Source organism: Balearica regulorum, chromosome 10 (assembly GCF_011004875.1).
Source record: "Balearica regulorum gibbericeps isolate bBalReg1 chromosome 10, bBalReg1.pri, whole genome shotgun sequence".
NCBI lineage: Eukaryota > Metazoa > Chordata > Aves > Gruiformes > Gruidae > Balearica > Balearica regulorum.
The window spans coordinates 11505652-11531643 of record NC_046193.1 but is presented as its reverse complement, the minus strand read 5'-3'; the positions used below and the strand labels follow the sequence as shown (position 1 = coordinate 11531643).

The 25992-nt window shown below is 39.2% G+C and overlaps 1 protein-coding gene across 2 annotated transcripts in view; it reads left to right on the top strand.

The window, feature by feature from the left end:
- Nucleotides 1-1661: 1661 nt before the first annotated feature.
- Nucleotides 1662-25992, top strand: part of EEFSEC (eukaryotic elongation factor, selenocysteine-tRNA specific) — a 124946-nt gene continuing 100615 nt past the window's right edge. Inside the window, exon 1 of one of the 2 annotated variants that reach the window (XM_075762104.1) lies at nt 1662-2023. In XM_075762104.1, coding sequence (XP_075618219.1) covers nt 1738-2023 — 286 coding nt within the window. In that variant the 5' untranslated portion in view covers nt 1662-1737. The remainder of the gene's footprint in view (nt 2024-25992) is intronic. The other variant, XM_075762105.1, reaches the window with a different exon arrangement.

The window sequence follows — 25992 nt, the reverse complement described above, 5'->3', positions numbered from 1 at the left end:
ATAACAGATTGAGACGTTCAGGGCAATGAAGTGTACATGAGCCTTTATGATTTTACAGGAAACTATTCTAAGCCTGGGAACTTGGTCTGAAAAGTGACATTATGCTTAATTTGGCTCCCATGACAGAGCTCCCATCAAGCTGAACTATTCTGCTCAAGAAGCCAATTAACCAGGCTAGCTCAGTGCGTTGGCAGTACTCCTTGTGAGTTCCTTTCTTTCCTTTAGGGAGATAGTTGTCTCTCAAGTAGCACTGAGGGCTATTTTTTTTTTTTCGCCTGTCACAGAGTTATTGATTCTGTCATCTTGACTTCCGTGTGTTTGGGAAGAAGGGGTAATTTGTACCTAGCTTTAAAGCTCTGGAAACTCTTTCATATTGAAAGTGTTGTTACATGAAGCAACTTTCTTTGTAAGAAAAACCCTGGAGTTTGGAGTCAAAGCCTAAAAATGAAATCCATGATGCTGACAATAACCTTAGGCATGTCATCTTACACTTCTGGCTCATTCATTAGTTATTCAGATGTGAATGCTAAATACTATTAGCAATATATATTACTGCATAGGGAGAGGGAAAAAAAAAAGCAATAGCACTGCTCTTAAAAAAAAAAAAAATCTGTAGAATATAGTGCAAGTCTGGTCTACCTGGACACCCACGGGAGGTCTGTAACACAGTGCTGGCTTCTTGGCTTGTGAGCAGCTGTTATCATTTGAAGGGGTACTTAGGACTCCTGAGTAGTCACTATTGAAAACGCAGAGCTCTTGTGTTAACCTTTACGGTGTAATGCATTTGGCCCTTGTGCCTCCTGGGTTAGCAGTGAACCCAAGTGACTTACACCAGTGAAATGTGCTCCTGCCCTTGGCCTCTCCAATGCTCATCTGCCTGTTGGGTTTTTTGTTTTGTTGGTTTGTTCATCACTCTTAATAATCTTGATTGTTCTTAGTCCCTTACAGGTACGGGCATTTTTTAGGAAGCATCCTACCCAACACAAATACACTTTTACAGGAAAATGAATTATGCAAACCCAGAAATTGGTGATTAAGCATAAGGAGAGCAAACGATCCAAATCTTGACCTGCTTTTTCACATGAATTTGCAATGTCCACATGACCCTGAAATCAAAGCTCAGCACCACGCTTCCAGCAGCACCGGGGTGGGGGTGTCCTTGCGGGCAGAACGAAGGCATGCTGTGCAGCCCTAACGTGGGCAAGAGGAGAGCAAAGCGCCGGAGGCCCGGGGTGGTTTCGACACCCCCTCCCCAGGGCTCTCCCACCAGTGCTGCCAGCTCCCTCTCCTGCAGCTGGGCCTGGCCCTGAGCCGCACCTGGGGGGGCACCGGCCATCAGGTGTGTGGCCATCAAGGTAACTGCTTTAATTGCCTCTCCTACATAAGCAGGCCTCGGGGAGCTGTAAGCAGGTGTGAGGGGTGAGCCGGGCTGTCTTCCCTGCAGGCATGGCCGCTGCTGGCAGCGGTGAATTTGACCGATCTTTTCCCTTTCTGGGTCGCCCTTCAGCGCGTATGCCGTTAGCGCAACGCTCTCTCTTTCACGTCGTGCCTGCGGAGCCGCTCTGCGTGCGGGGGTGGCAGCGTTTCTCCCGGGCTCGGCGTTGCTCCTGACGGTAACCTTGGCGGGGCCGGGGCGGGTTTCCCGGGGCTGAGGCCGCGGCGCACGGAACGGCGGCGGCGGGGCCCGCGTTGCCGCAGGGGCGCTGTCGGGACGGACCGGCCGGGTGCAGCGCCGTCATGGCCGCCGAACCTGGGGCGCCCCGCGTCCTTAACGTGAACGTGGGCGTCCTGGGCCACATCGACAGCGGGAAGACGGCGCTGGCCAGGGCGCTGAGCACCACCGGCTCCACCGCCGCCTTCGACCGGGCGCCGCAGAGCCGGGCGCGGGGCATCACGCTGGACCTGGGCTTCTCCTGCCTGCGCACCGCCCTGCCGCCGCAGCTGGGCCCGGGGCCCGGCGAGCTCCAGTTCACGCTGGTCGACTGCCCGGGGCACGCCTCCCTCATCCGCACCATCATCGGCGGTAAGGGGGGTGGGGGTGGTGGTGGTCACCCCTTGCCCGCCCCGGGGCCCCGGCGGCGGAGGAGCCCCTGCCGGGGTGCTGCCGCGCCGGGGCTCGTCGCGGCGCCTCGGGGCGCCCCAGCCCTCGGCGAGGTGCCGGGTCCCGGCGGTAAGGCGAGCAGGGCTGTTCCTGCCCGCCTGAGCGTGTCTGTGCCGGGAGATTCCCTTGTGGTAGGCAGGCCCCGGGGGGGGGGGCGGGACGGGACGACGGACTCTGGCGGGCGGGTGGGGTGTCGGGTCCTCTCGGGCCTGCCGTCCCTATTCTGCTTTTTCATCGCCCCTCAAATAAAACGCCAGTGCTCATGGAAAAACGGTTTGTAAATGCGAATTCCTTGGGTGCTCTTTGGATGGTCAGGCCTGCTTGGTTTTCTTGCACTTACTTGGAAAAAAAGCTTTCTTTATTGTGTACTTAGACCTTGTTTGTGGTATTTAAGGACAATGTTAATTTGTATTTTCACTTGTTAAAGCTGTCAGTTTGATATTCCCTGTGGTTGAGAGCTGCGGTGCACTTGTTGGACATGCTTGTGCCAAACTTTTGTCTTGGAGAGACTGGGGAGTTCTAACATGATAATGTTACATTTAGAAAGAGTTTTGTGGATTTTAGTGATTTTCCATTTTGGTCTTTGTAGATGATATCAGAAGGCTAATCTGGTTTGCATTAGAGCTCATTCTAAATTAGCTCACCTTGTTGGATGAGAAATAACACCTCCCCCTTCTATCTCTTGGAAAGGGGTTAAGTGGTGGTTGGTGCTTGACTGAGGATACGATGGAGTTGCAGCTGCAGGCTGTTTAAAGTAGTCACGGGTTGATAAACTGCAGCTACAGGGGCCTCTGAAAATTCAGTCCCTGGGCATTACTGCTAGTGAAATCAAGAAATAAATAAATGTTTGTTATCCTATCCAAAAGAAATACAAACAATCCAACGTGGTTACCACCAACACCATTTACAAATAATACATCTGTTCAAAAGGGGGTTAATTCATACATCATGAAAAGTGACTTGGTCTGAACATCAGTCTAGCTGAGAAGAAACACACACTGCAGTACAAAACTACCACCTGACGCTGAAGGGACACTAGCAAAGTGCTCTGTGCTCTACAGCTGCAAGGGAGGTGTTGGCTCTGTGCTGAATTCCAGAAACCTGTGGTCTTTTAGTCGTCTTTTGTACTCTACAATCCACTATCATTCTTAAGTAACGGTAAGCACCTGATTATCTTCTAAAGAACAAAGTTTGCCTTGGCAAACATAACTGTTCTTGGATGTATTGAAGAGTGGCTTGTAGTTAGACATTCCTTTCTTCCAGAAACAACTAATCTGAGTGGGGTAAACTCTCTCATGAAGAGGGCATGGGAAAACTTGGAAAACCAGCTTTTTCTATCACACTAATATTTATCTGGGATGATTGTTTAATACATAGACTTCTTGTTGCTTCTTATTGTTTTTATGAAGAACTTTGAAGCATTAGTCACAGCTGTCCACATTGGTTGAATAAGTTATTCAGATTTCCTATCAATGATAGGCCATGCTGGGAGAAGAAAAGATGTGGACAGTGGACTAGATGGCAGGATAGAGTTTTCTTCCCAGAAAAACTGATTCTTTACAGGTGGCAATTCAGACACATAAGCACATCAAACTCAGTTCCAGTTAGATTACATATCTTAGTGAAAACATTTGATTAGCGTGACTAACTGCAATTCTGTGCATTAAGAAAGAGTTGTAGAGAAAACACAGTATTGTGTTAATACTTAAAGAGTTAGAAATGTCAGTTTTCTGCTTGATAGCATACGTGTATCTTGGTAATGGATGCTTTTTTGGGGGATTTTTTTGTGGGTTTTTGTTTGCGGTGGTGTGGGGTTTTTTTCTACCAGGTTTAAAAGGTGAAACTGATGATAAAACCTGATCTGTGCCTGTGGGACTACTTAGGTGCTTACAGTTTTAGTATGGTTTGGTGAAACTCAAACTGAAATATAGCATATCTTGTGTAACAGGATACATCATTCAGAGTTTAGGTGCCAGTATTTCAATATTGCCTGCTTTTCCAGCTTCAGAAGTGGAAAGCCAGGCCTCCCAGATAATGGTACTTTAAAAATTTAGATTGTTTGCATCTGCTTCCTAATCATGTGTTCAGGGTTCACCATTCTAAGCATTTTCTTTGCAACCAGGAATGCTGCTACTTTTTTCTTTTTGACGGAATCTGTGATTTCCGTGTTACTACAGATTTTCTATATATAAAGTTTTTAAATAAAATGTAAGTGCAAAGTATTTTATCTTCCTGTGTTTATTCTGCACCTTGCATTTCTAGCACCTCTTTAAAATACTGCTTTTCTGAAATTAGTCCTGCCATAGCTGTAGATGTGAGTTAACCTACAGGAAAAACTGGAGGCAGGAGGGCTGTGGGAAAAGGAGCTGGATGTGAGGAATTGGAGAGTGGAATGACAACAGAGGGCCCTGAAGCAGCCTTGTCGTATACGTTAGTCATGTGTATGCAGCTTTTGCAATAGAAGTTACAGGTGTGAAAATATATTCTTGCATGCTCTTGTTTGAAGCTCTCATTTCTTTCCATTGAAGGTGGTATAAACTAGTTGGCTCCCCCTTGAGTAACCCTGTCTTATGGAAACACTGGGTAGCACCAGCATTATTCAGTCAAGTCTCCATGAGGCAACTAGCTCACGGGGTTCAATCTGAGGAGCTCCTTACTAGCTTCACAAGGGAAGCCATTAGCTGTGGTGGGGTTGGTTTTGGGTTTGGTTTTTTTTTTTTAAATCTCGGCTGTTCTCTTCCAAGGTGCCATTTTCATTAGTGTCCAGGGCTGTCTTCTAGTCCAATTCCATCCTCTCTGTCATCTTTTCTGTGCTCCCAGAGCGCTCTAAGGGTTAGTTCATTTGCTGCAGTAAATCTACTTACAGATTAAATTATACTGCTTACCATTCTTTAACATATTTCTGTATCTAATTCTTGAAGTGGATTTTTTCATGACTGAATCTAGTATTGCATTTTTGTCATGCTATGCCAGGTAGTGCTTGACCTTGCAAATACTTCTCACAGTAACTCACAAGATGCTTGTTTAGAGACAAAACCTTAGGATTAAGTGAATGCAGAATATTTGAGCAGTAACCAAATGGAATGGAAAATGGAAGTCATATTTCATTCTGTGTGGCTGTATTTTTCTTGCAAACTTGTCCTTGAAAACAAAACATATCAAATGTTAAATCAAAAGATTTCTTTTTTTTTTTTTTACCTGCATGCTTGGAATTGGAAATGTTGCAGACAGTTCCACCCAAGATGCTTTCTTAAAGTTTTAGCTGGAAGGTGATAGTCAAGGTTGGAATAGAATAAATGATGGGCACTTGACTTACTGAATCATGGCTTTCACTTGTATTTAAACCATACTGGTTTATTCTTCAACAGCAGACTCCTGTGTGTCTGATGTGGCAGGAAGGTATTAAGTTATTGTGGATAGTATGTATGGCTTGGACTCTTTTACAATAATTTCAAGACTTTTCCTGTGCTCTAGCAGGATTTTGTCGATCATGTATTAAGCAGCACAAATACTGTATTTACAGTTGTTTGCAGTTGACTTGCTAAACAAAGAAAACAAACCTGAATAACTGAATTTAAGGGTTAATTCTTTAACTTGTCACAAGCAGTAAGAAGCACACTCATCAGCCTTACGTTTGCTTTTTGCACTGAAGGAATGACTGCAAAATGCAATGCTGCTATTTTTATTATTACTGCTTTCCTCTATTGCTATAGAGATTGAGAGTGATATCTTGTTAAAATTTCACCCTGAGATGGGGCAGTTTGTCACAGTCCTACATGTTTGTTTTTTTTTTTTTTTAAACTTCTGCTCTTTTGTTAAATTTCACCTCTCTGATCTTCCAAAAAACTGATATTAACGTTATCACAGTAAAATAAGAGTTGTTTTTACATCTGTTTGTTGCATCCAGTAGGGTCTGGAATGGTCAAATGAGTTCAGCAGTAAGGGATGCTTGCAGAGAGGTTATATGAGTTAATCTGCTAGAAGAAATTCAATCCCCATATTTCATTTGAAGACCACTTTGCGTAGCGAAGTAGTTTAACCAGTAGCAGATTTTTTTACTTGCTGATGGTTAATTTCATGCCCCCCAAAGGGTCAACACACTAATACAGAAGAACATGATTACCTCATCCTAGCTTCCCCCACACGCACGCAGCGAAGGGGTACCGCAGTGTTTGCTTTAGGTGAGCCGTTGTCAGACGCCCTTTGTCTGTTTGAGTTTGAGATGAGTCCTCCAAAGAGCTTCTGAAAAAGAAAGTTGTCTTTTTCTCCCCACCCCCCTCCCCCCCCCCCCCCCCCCCCCCCCCCCCCCATGAAGCTCAAAGGACAGAGTAGCCTTACGGGGTTTTAATTTGAAAGCTATTGCTTGACCCTGGTTGTCTAAATCCGGGGAGGGGGGGAATTCTGACAAACTTCTAGTTTTGTAATCCTTATGCCTGTCTGAACCTTTGACCTTTTTACTTTATAACTAGAGCTTCATTGTCACCATTTGTCCCTGCAGTTCTTTTCAAAGCAGACTGCCTTGCAAGTGTCTGTTTCCACTTTGCTGCTGTGTTCTGTTAAGGAAGGGTATTAATTCATACCTGATACATTGGAGGGGCCAAGACTTTTGAACTTGCACAAGAGCTTGGGGAGGGGGAAGTGAGCATAGCAAAAGCACGTCTTGCTGATGCAAATGAGTACAATGAAAACAGTCCGGGGAGATCAAGGGAAATGTGGTCTTGCTACTAGCATTCAGATTTGGTCAGATGCAGATTATTTGTAAGATGAACTGTAACACACACACACACACACAAAAAAAAAAGTATTTTTATCACAGACTGGTTGTTTCACTGAGTTTGTTGTAAGCTTTTAAGAGGATTTGTAAACTCAGGGTTACCTTTGCATTACTGTCATGAAAATACACTTCTGTCAGCGTCAACTTCTGCTTTCTGACACCTTTGTGAAGATATGACAGTTCTTGTTTTTCCCATTCTGGGTGAGTGAACAAGTAGGATTTTATAGTTGTAGAGTGTATATATGGATGACTTGATGTGGTGGTCTCTTGCTGTTGAGTGCACAGGCTGAAGGGAAATCTGCTCTTCTCTGGAGGCAGGAGTGGCTTGTGGTGTTCAGTGGATACTGTTCTTCTGGTCAGAGAGAAGTCACTGGAGAGTTGAGGACTTTGGCTGCCAATTTGAAGTGAGAATAGCATAATAACAAACCTTGTTCTGGTGAAAAAATATTGAAATACATCTTCCATGTAAAGTAATTCACGTTCACGAGCCTTTTTGTAGTGGTTGATGCTATGGAAGTACTCATGGGCCAAGAAAGTTCAACTAGCTCTAATGTAAATGTTTTCTAAACCCTATTGAACCTGCTGGGTTCACGGTGCTTGTAAATTGCTGGCATTGTTTTGTATTAAAAATGCAAATAAACTTTATTTCTGTAACTGAAAACCCTTCTCTTGAAACTGAAGCAGTGTATTTAATTCACGTTAAGTAATTTGGCTGGTGCCTGATACTTGTCTGACAAATTAAAGGAGTATTTTTATTGACATTTTAAAATGAAAGCCACTTAATTAAGGAGCTATGCATAAAGAAAAGGCAGCTGGTATAAAAATATTGCTGCTTTAAAATCCCCCCTCACCCCAACCCCCAAAGTGCAACTTTGTCTCCTGGATATTGCAGCGCACAAGAGGGCAGTGTTTGCTTACAATGTGGGATCTTGATCATGCTACATAGGGTAACAGGTCAGCGTGGAAGGAGTGACCTTTGAATCGAAACAGAATAAAGTAGAAGATTTGGAACACAACTGTGGCTTACTTTTGCCATTCCTAATGAAAATATCCTTAGTGTTTTAAGGAAGGTTAGTCTTATTTCATCTACGATTTGGGTAGTGCTTTTTATACCTGAAGCAATAAAAATACATGGGGTGTTGTCTTACTTCATGAGATGGAAGTAACACAGGTGAGACAACTGGTTCTCACTGAAGTTGCATGAGAGCAGTGTGACTCTTCATCCATGTTGAAAGGGCTGTGTGTTCTTTTATATTTATGGACAGTTTATCTAGTCTAATCTGTAAAGCAATTAGTGATACATGGAATTTAGTGTACACAATTATTTTATCTCTTATTTTGCCATGTCATTTAGTAACTGAGCAAAAGGAAGGTAGTTGTACTAAATCTGCTTTGAACCACTTCTATGCTATATAGGGTTTGTTGTGTGAGATTGAGTAGAATAAAACTTGGTTTTGTGTTTATGTACCAAGGTACTTCAAAATAGTGGTCTGCATGTGGAATTTGTGTAATAACTTTAATGGTTCTAGCTTTCCATGTATTATGCGTCGCTTCTCACTTCTGCGTGTATTAATTGTTTTTTGAGTGATGTGACAGCAAGACTAGTCTACTTGGCTGCTCTGATATTTATTCTATGCCCTCTTCTACTTTTTTGACTTGAAGCTGATTTTTCCTATTAAAGTTACACAGGTTCAACAAGCTCCTAAACTGTACATCATCTCTTAAGTAATGTTAGAGAGCAAAGCAGAAAGTCTTCCTTTCCTCTTATGGCTTGAAAAGTTTGAAAGGAGCAAGAAAGCCTTTGTCTTCTGATCTAAAAGTTATAGTGGAATAATCCCATTCTCTTCTTTGTTAGAATCCTGTCAGAAATGTACTGTTTCTTGAGTTTAGTTTTAAAAAAAAATAAATTAATTGTGCATATCTTGTTCTGAAGATGTGATTGAGAATTGAATTCTCAATCTTAAATGTAGATTGCAAACAGAAGTGGCTTTACTGAACCTTGTTTGAATGTTAAATTGTCTCTTACTAATATAGGACAATTTTTCTACAAAGCTTTTGAGTGGTTGTGTGCATACTTGCTTGTATACAACAAAATTGTGCTAATTCACATGTCATTATTTGACACAAACTTGACAGCTTCTCAGGAAAACATAATAACCAAGCGCAGTAATGGTGCTGACTAAGTCTGTTTGATCATTCTTCCTATTGATTTAAAAACAGAATTTCTTTGTTCCATCATACTGTATGCAAGCATTCATCAAATAACCACATGCCCTTTCATTTCACTTTTGCTTCATGTTTCTCCTTGCTTGAAATTATTTTGTAAGCTGTTTGGGAGAGTCAAGCTTTATTAATCTGTCTTTAAATATCAACTAATGTAGGGAACTATTATAAATACCTGCATAAAATCTAGAGCAACTTACTATAAAATATGAAGTGTGTTTATAGTTAAAATTACCGTTGTCAAAATATATTTAAAGCACATTTTTTTTCAAAGTAGTATTTTTACTGATGATGGATATGTTTGCTTGCTAAATAGTCTGATCTAGCAATTCAGTGGTCTACTAATCAACAAACTGGCTTAATAAGGTTCTACTGTACTGGTTCTATGGCTTGATTTAGAGGTTGTCTTCAATTAGTAGATGCTAGATGTAAGTTAAACAATATGTTGCTTATGTATAGAACCCACTTTTAATAGCTAGTTTAGCTTGATGGAGCCGGGGACTTGGCTTCCTTAATGTTTCTCTAGTTTTTTGGGTTTTGGTTTGTTGGTGGTTTTTGTTTGTACTAGAAGTAATAAAGTATGTTCTTGGATGACTGTTGTAAAGTACTGTTTATCAAAACCCCCTAGAAAAACAAAATGCAGATGGAAAAATCTGGGTTATAATTCTAAAGCAGACATGCGACGGATCTTTTAGCTAAGCGACCAAACCAAACCCCACGTTGTCGTTGTTAAAGTCTGTTAAGAGGAATAAAATGCTGTTTCTGTGGCAGCTAGTTGTTTTCCGTCTGGGAACCCTAAAGTTGACCTGGCAAGCTGAAGAGCAAGGGCAGATGTTCTGCGGTGGTAATTTCCAGCTGGATTCTTGAATGCATTGTGTTCTGTGGGTCACAGCTCATAACGGAGCAAAATTGAGTGAGAGCTCCAGCAAAGAAAGACTTGAACAGCTCATACGATAGCTATGATTGCAAAGATACTGTGTATTCTGTGAGAAAATATTCTCTGTGCTATCTGTAAAATTCAGATTAAATAGCCATTCTGAAGTGCTTCCTTTAAACTGTTGGCTTCCAAAAAGCGTTGCAGGCTAAGTAAATACCAATAATTCTTATTTCCCATCTCCTTATCAGTTATTCTACCAAAATGTTCTTGCACAGCCTATCTAATCTCTTCAAGTGAACATGAAATGGTTAGTGTTGGCTTCTGATTTGAATTTATGATCTCTGTTTCAAACTTAAGCTGATTAATTCTACACTAGATGGTAATTATCAGTATTACCAGTGCTAGGGGTGGTTGTGACCAGACAAATATATATATATATATATGTGTTGAATGTTGATGAATATTGGAAGAAGAGGAAATGGAATAAAGAACATAGCTTAAAAATGAATAAATTGTATTCAGGACCATTGTGGGGGGGTTAAGGATAAGGGGGACTAAAAATCAAAGTTTGAATTTTGAGATTTATAGGAGAAGTTGACCTGGGTAAGAATCCAGGCCTGTCACCCAGCTTCCAGAGAAGAGATGATTCATTCAAGCTTATGGTTTTGTTTAAAAACTTCACATTTTCTTCACGTTGTAGAATGATCACAAAGTTTGTTTTTTGTCCATTGCAGATTTACATTTTCTGCAGTGCCCGATGATTCCTGTATATGTAAAATTTGAAATGATCTTTAAGAACCTGTTGGGTAAGGAAAAGCTATGGAAGTGTTTGAGAATTGTTGATAGAACTATCCAATTATGTTAACCAGGATAGGCGAGGGGAAATGTCTTTTGTCATAGATGTTTATTCATGCTTAAATCTACTTTTCTTATATTGAAGACTTCCCTTCCAGCAGTATTGCTTTGGAGAAGAAAGTTTCCAGAGCATGTGAAAACTGCATTTCAGAGAAAGAAACAAAATTATTGTAGTTTTCTTTTTTCGGATCAGAAGAGGGGGAAGGAAAATGGTTTCCTTGTATTTGACCGTGCAGTTGGATAGAAGACAAAGCTCAGTCTCTCTTGCTGACTAATGTCATCATCGAGGCATTTTTTTTCTCCCACAGAGCAATTTTGTCTCCATTGAGACCCCCACAGCCATTGGCAAGACCATGGCCTGAGATTAAATCTCATGCTTGGGTGAAATTCTAATGACTGTAATTGTTTCCTCTTTTTAAGTCTGTGCTCCCCTCATCAAAGGGTGGTGCGGAAATTATGCATTTATGTTGTAAAAAGGGAGGTCATGATTACCTGAACCTGTGGTTGACTTCAGGGGATTCTGTGTCGTGTTCTGGCAGTGGTTATCCACGCTGACATTCTAGTATGTGAAATGATTTAAAGCGTGGCTTAGAGTATATATGTAAAGTAGCCGTGGCGTGCTTCAGTCCTCGCTGGGGTTTGCTGCTCTTGTTCGGCTGTCCCCCACTGTCGGGTGGTTGCTACCACTCAATCAGGGGAGTGGTAGCAGCTCTTAGGTTTTGGTCATCTCTTGGAATAGGAGAGAAGGAAAAGCAGTAAATGTGGACTGAGGCAGGTTTCTGTGAATGATTTGTTTCAAGGGTAAGCTCCTAACCTAGTGCAGCCATGAAATAGCGCTGGACTTGTCTCCCCCGAATTGCAAAGGGCTTAGGAGCTATCAGCGAGTGTCACTGTTAACTCACGCGTCAGTGTTTGGTGTTTATTGAAGGTGTTCAGCATCTTGAAGGATTGCACCAGTGTGGGAGTGCTGGTTGTGGAGGAACTGAACATAAGTGTCTGAATGTGGATATGAAAAAATTACACACAATTTTATAGAGGTGGCTTGCCTGATCCTGCAAAATTGGAATATACGTGTGCATCAGTGTTGCTGTGTGATGGAAAAATTCAGATAAGTATTTTGTGGTGTTTGACTTTATTGTGCTGTTCTATATGTACACAACTTTGGAACAATATTCCTCCCCTAGCTTTGAAGATTTATGAAAAAACATGTACTGTGTGTTAAGTACAAAATTTTTGGAGCTTGTACTCTAATTGATGAAGTATCCTTCAAAGACCTCGGAAGAACTGACCAAGAGGCATTTCATCAGAGAATAAGGAAAATGCTTCAAATGGCACTTAAAATTGGGTCTAGGCTGTCTTTAGAGACTAAAGAAACCCAAATGTTGTCATTCTTACAAGTACTCAGCATCAGAATCTTTTCCTGATCTCAGACATGCAATGAGTATTCTGTTTAGAGTATTGAAAAGTACAACAACAAAACAATCCCAAGTGTCAACACTGGCATTCACCTAAGGGACCAGCTTGGGGCATGTAACACTGAAACTTTGGTTGCTGTCTGGCAATATTGTAACTTCAAATAATATAATAATATGCCTCATTTTAAAAATTCCTTAAAGCCTGAAAAGCAAGTTTTTACACCAAAATTATATGCATGTGTTTATATATGTATAAGTAAAATCCCTAATAAAAAAACCTGAAACAATTGTTGATATTTTTCCTTGTATACAGTATGATAATAGTATTGTTAAACATTCAAAAGTCACAAGTCAGGCATCCCTAAGGAAGTTGTTTAAAGAAATAGTTTTGTTCTTTTCAATTTGCTTGCTGCGTGACAGGTTTTCACCCTGTGGTAGGGACCAATGTGTGTATTTCTTTCCCTAAGTAGACTTTTCACCTGCCTAACAGCAGAGATCCTCCCGTTATTTCAAGTGCTGTGATAAAGTTGTGGTGCCTGGTGATGTCTACTCATGTGTTTGTAACTGAGCTCTCCCTTGACTCTCTTGTGTGTATTAGGATATCCAGTAATGCTAGCTTTCTCTATCCAGAATTGCTATTTAACTGGAATCTCTTGTGGGAAGAGATTCACTTGTCTGTGGTGCTGTACAATGCATCTAGGGGCAATATGCTTTTTTTTGTATTTGGGTAAATCAAATAGTGTCAGACTTTGCATGGAGAAAATACTCGTTTGGTTAAGGGAAGGAAAGAGTTTTGAACTGAAGCTATTTTTAAAAAAAAAAAAAACCAAACCCCAAACCAAAAAACAGTGGCTGAAAATCCAGTCTTTACAGAAAGTTCGTTTCCAGATGTATTTCCATTATGAACTGTATTTGCTAACAAATTGTGTGGGTGTTTGGGTGTTTTTTCAATGTGTGTCCTTAAATGTGTTTTTCTTTTTTTTTTTTTGAAGCTTTATTTACTGTATGAAATAGTTGATTATTCTAGTAATAGCCAGCACTGCTTTTGTTGGGTTTAATGTTTTCTTTGTTGCAATTTAAAGCCAAACAAATCAAATGTGAAGATAAATTTAACTTTTGTTTTTGTTAAACACAAGTACTGCTGTCCATTTCTCTACCCACCCTGTAAATCCTTAACTTATTTTAAAAGAAAACGTTTTTTCTAGAAACCTAGTCAAATTGATGCAGGGTTAAGAGTTATTTTGGTTACTGTACTTGTTTCTTTCCTCTTTGAATTTTAAAGGTCTTTATTTTTGTCCTATTAAGAAAATGGTAGACTGTAGCTAGGAAAACTGTAGAACACATATAAAGGGATGTTGGGTTTATGGAATTTTCTTGTGTCTGTTCTTGCATATATTTGAGTCAATCCTAGGTAAAGCCAGAAGTGCCTAATGTAAAATTTAAATTAGTTGGCAGTATCCTTTCAAAGCTTATGCGTACTGTTTTAAGCCTTTTTGCAGTAACGTATGGGCTCATATAAGAACAACGGGAACCAAATAGTTACAAGAATGTTTGAGGTTAAGCTGTCTAATATTTATTTTAGCAGCATGTGATATTTCAGCAGCATTTTCACTTTGTATTGGGGAGGTAACAACTTCATAGCATCTCAAATGCAACTGTTTTTACTGGATGCTGAAAACATTCAGGGCACCAGGATGAAATCATCAAAATGCATGCATTTTGGGGCTGCTGTTCTGCTGTTATGCTTTCTGGGAAAGATTTTTACTTTTGTTCCAGTCCGTGAAAGTTCCCCTTTATGCACTCTTTGCTCAGAAGTGGAATAAGTAAGTTGTGTGAATGAGAAATGTGTTTCTGCTAAGAAGATGCTAAAGAGGGGTCTGATGTTCCCTAAAAAAAAAATAAAAAAAATTCATTTAGGGGTCGGAAACACAGTAGAGTATAGATGCAATAAAAGCAGCCAAGATCATCGCAGCTGAAACAGTACATCTATGAGAACTTGGCATAAGCAGCAGAGAGTTGTGTGGTTAACAGTCACAACTGAAATACAGGATGCTTGGACACTAGCTTATAGGTGGCAAGTGTGACTTTGTGGTAGGTCAGCAAAATAGCCTAGCAAGCTAGTTTTTCAAAATTAAATATATTCTGGAAAATATGGTTTGCTGCTAAGTAGTAATGATCATTGCAATATTTTAAACGCCTGAGTTGTAATCTCTCTCTCTACTTTTGTTAGCTCTGAGCAACCAAAAAAATTGAGCTTTAATCACCAAAGCTGTATTCTTTCTTGGTGATTTCAGCATTTCATTAAGTAGTGATTAGTACTCCTCAATTATGTATTTGTTTTAGTGATGCATTTAGTTATAGTGTTGGTTTATTGAATTTGGCTGATACCTAGCAATTTCAGCAGATTTTTATTTTTTTTCTTGCCATGTAAGAACATGCAAGAAGGCAGTAAGGAGGGATTTATAGCCTTGGCATTGTTTTTAATGATGATCTTACCTGATTTTTTTGAAGAAAAGTCCATAATATTATTATTACACGCACACTCTCAGAATTTTTAGAAATTCTGTTCTGAAGTCCCATCTCCAGGCTCTACCTCTGTCTGCCGGACATCAGCCGTTCATGGTGTGCCTCTTTCAGGTGCAGGGGAATAAGCAGTGTAGCAGGCTGATCTTGAAGCTTGTAGTTGGAATGGATATTTCTTCATGTTCATAAGCTGGCAGTTCCACAACTGAATTAAAAGATCATTTTTTTTCTTAAGGGGGGTGGAGGGAGAAGGAAAAGAGGATGGACAATGCAGTGGGAAATGGAGTTGAAGAACAATTTCTTGATACTTATATGTTGTCCTTTTCTGTATGAGTAAGAGGGAGAAGAGAAAAGGATCTCAATACTGTTAAAAGCTGCCCTTGTTCTTTTTCTGTCATAACCAGATAAGGATTAAATTCCGGTGGGCACTGGTGAACTGTGAAGTAAAGCAGTTTGTGGCAGGGTGAGTAGGGTGGCTGGTAACCCACCTTTGCTTCACTTCTGTTTGTTTCATGATTTTCGTATGGTTTAAAATTATGTATTGAGTTTGCTTCCAGATTTAACAGTATACAGGCTTGAGTTCTAGTTTATTAACTGAACTGAAATAGGGTTCTTTGCTTGCTGAGTGCTGCTGCAGAGGGAATAGATTGTTGCTGCTACCTCTTGGTACTGAAAACTTAAAAGCTTTCATTTTGCTGTTAAAGCCCTTCCTAGAACTTGTATACTCTGAGATGATGTGATTTAATTTTCCTTGGACCAAGAGAATTTCGCTCTTAGGCAAATCTTCTCATTGTACACGTAACTCTTACTTTTCTGAGTAATGGAGAACTTTATGTATGTTTAAAACATGGTGACTACAAAGGAGCAAATGTGGTTTTGGTGGCTTTGTTTTTCTAAATTTCTTTTCTCTTCTGGTCTCTGAGGTATACACCCCTGATGTGTACCTTGCTTAACAGGATGTTCTGGAGGTAAAAATCATGTAAATGGATGCTAGTATTACTTTATTAAGGGAGGAAAAAAATTAAACACGTGTTTATGTGACTTTTATCTATTTTTTTACTTCCACGTAGACCAGTCATTAAAGACTATTTAAATTTCTGTACCTGCCTTACCTTTTTTCCACTTCATACATTTTATTTCAATACTATATTTTTATAAAATGGCAAGATAATTTTTTATTATGTTTAAAATGTCACAGTTAATCTGCTTTTGAAGAAAAAATAACTTATTGGAAGTAGTTAAAGGAACTCTTCTAACAAAATTTAATTTAAGTATATAGTAAATTGTCAGTAAGAATATACTTAATAAAGTTCCTTTGTATTTCTCTTCTTTTATTATTATATGGTTCTTAACAGCAGTTGTCTCCATTGTTTGATGTGAAGACTGAAGTGGCTAGATAATAAATGAAATGTGTTTACTTAAGTTCATTTGAAATGAAATTCTCATTCTGAGTTTTTCATCCCTTGTTCTGTAATTCTAGTTCTTACTGTCAGAAAACTTAATTTAGAATCTATTGTTCTCTCTGAGTCTAGAAGATGTGAATGGGAAACAAGACCTAACAAAATGTGAAAAGTAGTAGTAAAGAATATTAAAAAAACTTGTAGAAGGCAAAAACATCCAAGAATGGGTTTCTGAGAAGAGGGAAGGGTGTAATTTTTGGATATTCTTGATATTCTTCTGATACTCTTTTGTATTCTTGCTTAGGAATTTCTTCTCTTGGTCACCTGTAGAAGTTTATATCATGGAGGTTAGATTCGCAAGTGCAGATGTTTTTGCTGGACTTCTGGCTGTGTTGTTTCTAGAATTCTGTCCGAGTAGACAGTGATGGCTCAGTGCCTGTAGCTGCTGCTCTTTGAGTTTTTGCTGTGACTAGTGGTCTCTTGAAACGTGCTGGTTGTGTTTTTCCATTTTTAAACAGTGAATTGTGAATTTACAGGTATGGCATACTTTGAAGTAGAAGCATTATTGCTTTGTACTCCATATTATTTTCTTGTTTATCTAGGTTTTTTAGTCTATTTCCATTGAATAACTTGAGCAGCGCCAGCATTCCGGAGAGCTGGTCATATGAGCTTGGCAGAGCACTGTGTATTCTGAGCAGACTTTGTTTTCTGTAGGCTTTCTTCCCACTTCCCTGGGGATGTTGTCAGCCTCTGTTTTAGCTTGAAAATTTAGAGTTAGATTTGGGAGAGAAGCAGTTATTAATTATCAAATGAATCATAGGAGGGTGAGTATGGGGTGCAGGGCTGGGAGACCTGTCGTACTTTTTCTTCGATGACTCTTCTTGGTCACAGCAGCACAGCTCTGGTCTTGATGAAGGTTTTGATCTTGAGTGATGTTTTAATCAACCAACAGATGTTACTGCTTGCAAAATGCCACTACTACTTGTAAAATGCCCATAGCTTTGAGTCGACACTTGTATTTTATTCAGTTGTTCATTCATCGTAGAGAAAATGCTGGAGGACTTGCTCTGAATTACTCTGAATTATCTCTGGTGATCTAAGCATGTTCTGTTTTATATAGCATTTGAGCTGTACTATGAAATTACTGTGCAGGGTTGTGTTGAACAACTTCACCTTTTGAGATTCTTCAAAATACCTAACAGAAATCTTTTATATTTAATTATGAGGGTTTTCAGAGATAAAAGGACTGTTTTGTATGTTGATGGCTTCTGTATGTTCACCTCACAAGTTCTGTACTTTTCTAAGTATAAAACCTAAAGCAATAAAATAACCTGGCTGTGTCCAAGATAAAAATGTTTTAATTGTTCTAGGGAGCAACTGGTCTAAATTTAGCCTGTGAGCTTTCTAAAGCTGGGGGCTTGTTTTCTGTTGGTTTGTGAAGCACCATGCAGGTGTGCAGCTCTGTAGACATGGGAATTGGGAGCCCAGTTGGGCCATCTGCATCCCTGTAGCCTCCTAGGAATGAGCTCTATAAGGGATCTTGCAGGATCAAGGGCCAAACCAGTACAAACTCAGGCCAGCTCTGTGTTTTACTCCTTAGTTGGCTGCAGAACTTCGTTCAAGTGAGTATCTCTCTTTAAGTAATAAAGTAAATAATTCAAAGAATTAAGTATTTTTTTAATACAAAAACTCTTCCAGTGGAATTTGTAATATCTTTTTATGGCACTTATTTTGCTGTCAGATTTTTAAGTCATCTGTTTATAAATCATGATGCCTTAGCTTTTTCACCTTCCCTCCTACTAGTATTATTGAAAACATTTACTCGAGCATTGCTACTGTCTCGTATCTATGGGTGGTTATAGATCGTTAAATTCAAGCCCCTCTTAATACAGTATAAATTTTAATCTTGGCAAGTATTGTGTTGAGTTTTATTTAGTAATTAAACTCTGCACTGCTCTCCTACTTTACAGTGAGCATCACCTTTTATATTACAGTGGACTTCTATTAATTATATGGAGACTGTATTCATGTGAAACAAACATACCATATGACCTGCAGTATCTGGAGTGCTTTGTAGCGTTGGCAATTTAGATAGTGTATCCAGCATGATACAGTTTGTTTTGTCCTGAAGTACCAGGATGTGAGACTTACATGACTGTTGACCCCTTGGGACTGCTCTGAAATGAGGTGTGTATCTTGTGCAATCCTAGTCAGCAAAAATTTAAATAAAGCCCTTCTGTTGGCCTGGCAGGAAATATGAAATAGTACCATATGCTCAGTAATGGCTTCCTTGGAGAAGATTCTCTGGCACAATGTGACATGATTTAGTGGAACAACAAGCTATGCAGAATGCTTGGTATTGTCATGATTTGATATTGAATTGTTAGGCATGGCCTGATGTCTGTTGTGGACTGAAGGCCAGGGAACTGAGTACAAAATAAATCTCTCTTTTTGGAATTTGAGTGGCGAGTCAAATTTATCTTTTAAAACAAACAGAAGTTACAGCCTTTGTGAATGTTGAAAACTCTGTTAAAGTGAACTGAGAATAAACTAATAGATCATTGCTTTGGTTTCAAGTGATAAGTTTGCAGTGGTTTTGCATGTAAAAACTTTCCTTGGTAATGCGGTATTAACTCATAAAACCTTACCAAGAACAATTTAATGGCAACATTAACTCTTCAACTAAAATTTGTAATTTAACAAAGCACCTAATGTTCAACATTGCAGCAAGGCAGGTTAACTGACTGCTGACTAGACTGTGTCCAGGAAAATTTGTCTTCCAAAATATTGCTGTTTACTTTGGGTCTGGTTATCTCTGCATGGCACAGAGAATGAAAGTATTCTATTTCCCAAAGCTGGCATCCTTAATTTAATTGTTTGGGACTGACTTGTTTTAGGGACTTCTTTCTTTCCATGTGCTATACTGCTGTATCTGTGTAGTAATGCAGGTGCTTGAAATAAAACTTGGCATAAAAACAGGTTGTGTGCAGGGTGTCTTTCTTGAGGACAACCTTTTTTATATGGATATTTTATTTTTTCTCATCCTTGATCCAACAGTGCTGTTCTTGTAAGGGTTATAGTTCTTGTTGGCTTTTGGAGATAGTAAGTTAGAGTGTGCGAGAAGTCTTGTAGAATCGTGTGTCATGAAGCTGAATGAATTTCGCAGTTTGCGTATGGATGGAGTTGTATGTTAAAGTACATGACAAGGAGTAATAAATTGTTCTTCTAGCTTTGTTTTTCTGTTTGGTTATATGCTGTAGCAGGAATACTAGTGCAACAATTTTCTGCGTTACTGTCCCAGAAATCAAGAAACTTGCATAAAAAATGGGATTCACTGTGCTCCAAAGCACAGAAGACTCTGAAGGCTAAATGTAACATAGTCCTGGTAACTTGAGGTAGTTGTCTGTCTTTTCTAACTTCCCACTAGGTATTGGTAGCTCTTTTGGTCATGCTAGATCGACCTGCTTGACAGAGAAGCCAAAGCTCTAGTTGAATGTATGAGAGTTCTGTGTAGATTTAACCCAAAATAGGCATGTTTATTACTGTTTAGTTGTAGTGGGTCTCCTCTTTTTTTTTTTTCTTGTTTTCCTTCTCCATTTGATTCTTTTGCCCTTCCTTGATTGGCATAATTGTCAAACTCTATCCGTAACATTCTGTCAATGCAGGTGATGACCAGGTGTTACTTAGTTCTACAGCCTTGATGTCATTCCGCATCTGGGCGCTGCGTTCATCTTTTGGGCAAGCTGTCATGGCTCCTGGTCAAAGCCAGGGTTCCCTTTTGAGAAGAACTTCTTGACCCTTTGTACTTTGTACAGTATCCGCCTTGCAGGCGGACGCTGGAGCCATTGTCTGGAATGCGTGTCTAATGAGTTCCACTCGGACCCTCAGTTCCATTCCATAATATTAGCTTTAATTGGCTGTTTTTAAACTTTCATGTACAATTTGGTTGTACATGGTAAATTACCACCCTCTTCGCCTTTTCCTAAGAGCAAGAAACTAGAATCCAGTCTCTGCTTTCCCTTGCTGCCTTTTACTATTTCCCTTGCTGCCTTTTACTGTTGCCCTTGAGCTCTTTTAAAGACAGCACTGGTGGGTAGTGTTTCTGTCAGAGGACAGACTGTTTTTTCCTCTAATCTTCCAAAGACTGTACTTTTTAAACATTGCATTGTATTTTTGGACTGACTTCTTAATTTGAAAGTTGAAAAAGAATTAATACTTCTTGTCCAAAGAGGTATTTCAGATTTAATAATTGTTGCCAAACTCTTAGCATGGCTAGATATCCCATGTGTCCTCCAAGTGATTTTTTTTTTTTTTAAATACTCATATAGTTGAATTTTAATTTACTCATTTGTGCATACAAGAACTTCAGGACAATCAGTTGTATAACTAAAGTTTGTCTTTAGAGGCACAAAGGCATTCTTATATAATAAAGTGTCAAAATTTATAGCATGAGTAGAATGATTGTCTCTGCTATTATACAGATTTCATCTAGGCTTAAATACTTCATTGAAGCATCAGCAGAAGCTATTTTTGAGAAAAAGGTAGTTTAGTTATGTGAGGGGAAAAAAGTTGGCAGTACTGCATACAAAACAAATTTTGCAGTTTGAGCTCAAAAGTGATGAGTCTCTTGTTCGTACTTGGTATGAATAAAATAAAACAAAGCCTGCCTTTATCCTCCGTAACAGGCTTATGAGCTCATGTTTCGGCTTTTCCTTTCCCTTCCCTGACATGGACTCTGTCTTTTTCTTTGCTAAACAGACAGTAACTCTCCACAATATTTTTAATCTCAACAAGATGACCAGTGGCTGATGATGCAAGCGTTGCATCAACAAAGAGAGTATGATAGCTGGAGCATTCCAGGTCTGACGTTTTTGGCCAAGGAGCTGTGTATTGTGGCCACTGATTCCTCTCTGCACAGCATGCTTGCTTTGGGCAGGAGACTACATTTCATTGACTCCTGTTGTGTGCCTCCCTGCTCCTTATTTTAGGCTTCCCCAAGAAGTTATGACTGGGAGTCTCAGGGTTTTAGATGAAAGAGCCTGTTGTCTTGTTGAATTATCTCCTTTCTGTCTATACTTAAAGCAAAACTGGCAGGTAAAAAAAAAACCCAACAACCCATATAGTGAAACAAAAACTCTGTTATAGTAACATCTTAGGATAGAATAGAATAAAACTGAAAGAATGATCTGATGTTTTTTATTTTTATGTGTTTGTTTAGACTGCTTGTTTACCTGTAGTCCTTTGACACTTGGCAGTGGAACTAGACTTATTGCATTCAACTTCAGATAGGTTCCTGGGCACTGGTGGGATCTAAGCCACAGAAATCAATTCATTGAAAGAAGTCATGATAAATAGTTCCCCTTTTAAATTAAAAATTGTACTTCTACAAATTGTATATTGTGGAATTTTAAAATCATATACATGTGTAATCATGGATATTGAGTGACCATAAGCATCTCGTACTCTTAGATTTTTGAGAGAAAAATTGTTTTTTAAAACCTAAACCAAACATTTTCAATTTTTAAATACTCTAGTGCAACATTTTAAGCTAATGACTTTTCTTTAGTGACTGAAGTGAATGCAACTTGAACCGTTTCGCGCACTAAAAGCATAGCTGATACTTTTTAAAATGGATTTAAGAACTTCCTCATGACAGCTAAACTTCTTGAATCCATATAAAAATCTGCTTAGATCACATAATTTAGCCTTGCAGCACTGATTTTATTGTGCAAATAAACCATCAAAAATTGATTTATAAGCTAGTTGTTTCATAGGCGTGCCTGTTATGTATGACTGTTATTGTTGTGCTCTGTATTCCTTCACAACATAAAGCCTTTAGATATCTCTTCACTTGTGTCTGTTGGGCTGTTACAGTCAGGGGCTTCTTCTAGTCATTAAGTTTTTTCCCAATTTAATAAAGGCAAGGTGGGATAATTTGTTGATTTCTACCTGAATGCATCATTAACCATTACAAGAGGGGAAATTAGGGCATGGGTTTGGTGTGTCTTTTTTTTCTTCCCTTTTTGTAAATCTTATTTTTGATGCAAGGCAGTTCTGTCGCCAGCCAGTCCAGCATGCATAGACTCTCCCCCCCACCATAAAACAATGAGCACATTCAGGCACAACTCGTGTTTTCAGTTATTAAAAAACGGAGCCGTCTGTCTCTGCCTGTGACTTTAATCTTTAAGCCTTTATTCCCTGTACCCCACCCCCTCTTTCTTTCCCCAACCTTTTGTTTGTGAAGTGCAGAGCTACAGGATATGTGGGCCTGGAGTCTCTGTATTGTACATTCCCCTGGCGATTACAGATGTTTATAACCCTGACTGATGTTATTTAAGTATTGTGGAGGGTGAAGAGAAAATTAAAGAACGCTTTTTTTCTTTGCCCCTAGCAGTCCTTAATATTTTTTGAGGGGAGGAAAAAAAAGACCAAAAAAGTAAACTCCTAATTTCTTTTAAAAAATTCTTGTTCAGCATCCTCAGATGGAACATACGAGAGCTGTGCGTGAATCTTCCTGTAGCCTACAATAACTCTTCTGTTGGGCCAGTGTGTTCTGTGCAGTGTTGTAAAAACCATTAATAGTACTGGATTTTAGTACAAAACAAGGTCCTTAGTGTGGGGTCCATGACCTTTGGATACTTTATTTCAAAGACAGAGACAAGGTAGCTTAGAGCTTGAAATGCTTTAAGGGTAGAATCACATGAATTTATTTCCAACTTTACATGGAACCTGAGGTTTTTTTTTGTAGAGGAGTGATTTAAAATCTGATGTATTGGAGATTACTTCTGGACTGGTGACTTGCAGAATTGTTCAAGAAAACTTGTTTTTTTAGTCTCATAGAAATATGCTCTTGATCTGTACAAGGCTTAAAATCCATTTCTTTATTGGTGTTTCTTTAATCTTACAGTGCACCTGCACCTTTAGAAAGCTAATGTCCTTGACTTGACAGAGGTGAAGAGAATCTAGTAGCAAATCTCTGATCAAGGTTTTTAATTTGTGTGTTTCTTGGGGATCTCTGTGCATTTCATGATCTTCGGGGTAGTTAGCCAAAAGCATTGAATTTAAGAGAGTAAAGTAAAGTGGAATCATGAATTCCGAGGTGGTTCAGCAGTATCTTCAAGGTACAACTTTGATACTGGTTTTCAAACTGCATGAAAACTGCTGTTTGTAGGTTGTGCAAGTTCAGAGTTGCATGTTTAAATGTATACTCAGGTCTGTCTAGCTACACCTGGTGTGATGATGGTAGCCCTTATTTCTTAGGCCTGCTGCATGAAACTTTTTGTTAGACTGATCTTTCAAAGATATGGTAGAAGAATGAACAAAAGTGCATGGTGAGATAGCCTTTGGCTAGGCAGGACTTTAAGAAGCTAACACAAAATACAGCAAAAAAAAAAAAAAAAAAGTCTTACTGTCATCTAGAATTAAACTGACTAAAATATGCTTAAAGAAATTCCAACAGGTGTTCTAAGATGTTCATAATTCGGTAATTCTCCTGAGCACCCAGTGGGAGGCAGTAGATGCTCTGGAGTAACAATTCTCCAGCTCTTTGGGAGGAAAAAAAACAATCAGTTGGTCATTAAGCATATCACATTCTTTCTATCCTGAGATAATCAGTACTCAAGTTGTGTATTGCTTGTGTAAGGATTTCTGAAATGTGCTATTTCTTTTTGTATTACAACACTGGGCACGGATGTGATTGAATCCTAGATATGCGAATGTAATGATATCATCTTCTAAGAATTCTAAAAGAACTTGAAAAGATGAAGAACTGAGTGTGAAATAGCACTGATATAAAATCAAATTTACAGAAACTTTGTAGTTACTGTTCAAGTATCTGTTTTTTTCCCTCTCTGAGTCCAGTAGTGGGCCTGTATGTAATAGTGTATTCAAATACATGCAGAAACATGAACACATTGGTTAGGAAACATGTCGGTTAGTTGTGCTGTTGTTGGAAAAGTGTTACATTTTTCTGAAAATTTAGTATAGAAGTTCACTGCATGAAGCAGCTAACTGGTTTGAAGGAAAATATGTGCATGTAGGTACTACTTGCCTGTTTATGTACTACTCTTCCTGAAACAACCTTGGAAACTATATCAAGTTATTCCCGTCATCTTTAATGTACTACTCTTCTCTCTCCACTATGAACCTGTTTATGACTGTTGTAATTCCTAAGGATAGGCGTACAGGTATAGCCTACTGTAGGCTGAAGCCTTAGGATCCTGTAGTGTGAGGAAGGTAGTGGGAATTGTCCTGACTGTAGGTACTGCAGAGGCTTTCACTCATATTTGTTTCCACACTCCAGTGTTTATCACTAGTGGAGAAATAGTCCTGAAGTCGGGAATAGTCTGTCCGTTTCTGTCTGGTGTGAACTGAGTCTTTAGAGATGGAGCAGAAGCCTCCAGGTGTGTGGAAGTCTGGCAGACCTGGGGATGGGCTCATGTCCTCATTCATGCAGGTTCAGTGCCTTCATAGTTCTTCCTGATGCTTGATTCCTTCTATACTGTTTAGCTGCTGTTTTTCTGGTCTTGGAAATAGCTTTGAGGATGATATCTGTCTGTAATCTTTGAGAGATGAAGTGGGCAGTACAGTCATACCATGTAGTCATATTTTTTGCAACATATTTAGTATTATCATATGCAAACATGTTTACTTTTTTATTTGAAACTTGGTGGGAGATCTTGTAGAGAGCAAATGTGAAGCTGATAGGAGTCAAGACTATAAAAAGGCTATTTTTATCTTGTTTCTTCTGACCTGTTTGCCTTTCAGTGTTTACTGTAAAGACTTTATGGACCTTCAGGGACCATTTATGGTCACTATGTAAGGCCCAAGTGTAATGTTACATTATGTTTAATTCTTCAGAGCAGTGCGAAAACACACGTGTCCTCCATACCACAGCAAAATACCTCTGAATAAGAAGTCTGAAACTTGAACTAATCACTCATCAGGCCATGGGAAAGCTTACTAGGACCTGGAGCACATAATATCATCTGAGGAGGTCAAAGTGGGATTTTACAAGTATCTTTTTTTTTTTTACTTTGCACCTTTCTTTTTCCTGAAGCAGGAATATACAGTGTTGATTTACTGTACAGCTTATTGCCACGTTGGTTTGTGAACTCAACAGCTCTAGAGAGAAGGAACAGGGTTCCTTCATTGCAAACCTCTACGTTTGAGCCTGATAGGAATCAGTGGAATTATAGGTGCCATTTTTGTATGTCACTTGGGAACCCAGAAATTTGACGTGACTTTTTCTTGATGAGATGTTTTATAGTCTGGATGCCAAATTATGGAACTGAACCTTTTTGTGCTAGGTGTCATACAGGCATGCAGTGCAAAAAAAAAAGTTACCACCCAAATGGTAACAACCCAGTTACTTTCTTCTGTGCTTTGTTTTGCTTTCAAGTGAATGAAATAACCATTTCCCCCACTATATGCTATGGATTATATTCCGAGGATGATGAGCTGTATAATGATGTTCAATCTAAAACGTTAGGTAGCTTTTACTCTAGTTTTGTGCAGTATCCTAAATATTGAACTTTCCAGCTTTACTGGTATCTGTATTTGCACATATATATGAATGACACTTTAAAAAGTTAATGTTTGCTAACTAATTCACAATTTATGCACTTTCGACTTCAAGCCAAGAAAGAAATTAATGCAGCTGAAATACCATGGTGTTGTGTAATTCAGCAAATACTTTTTTTGTAGCAGTCATCTGTATCTACTCAGAATGACCGTTACTTTTAAAAAGCCTGCATGTTTTGAAAAACCCTACTGTAGTTAATGTTTTGAGCCTTAAAATAAGTAGAGGTCTCTTTTTGGACTCT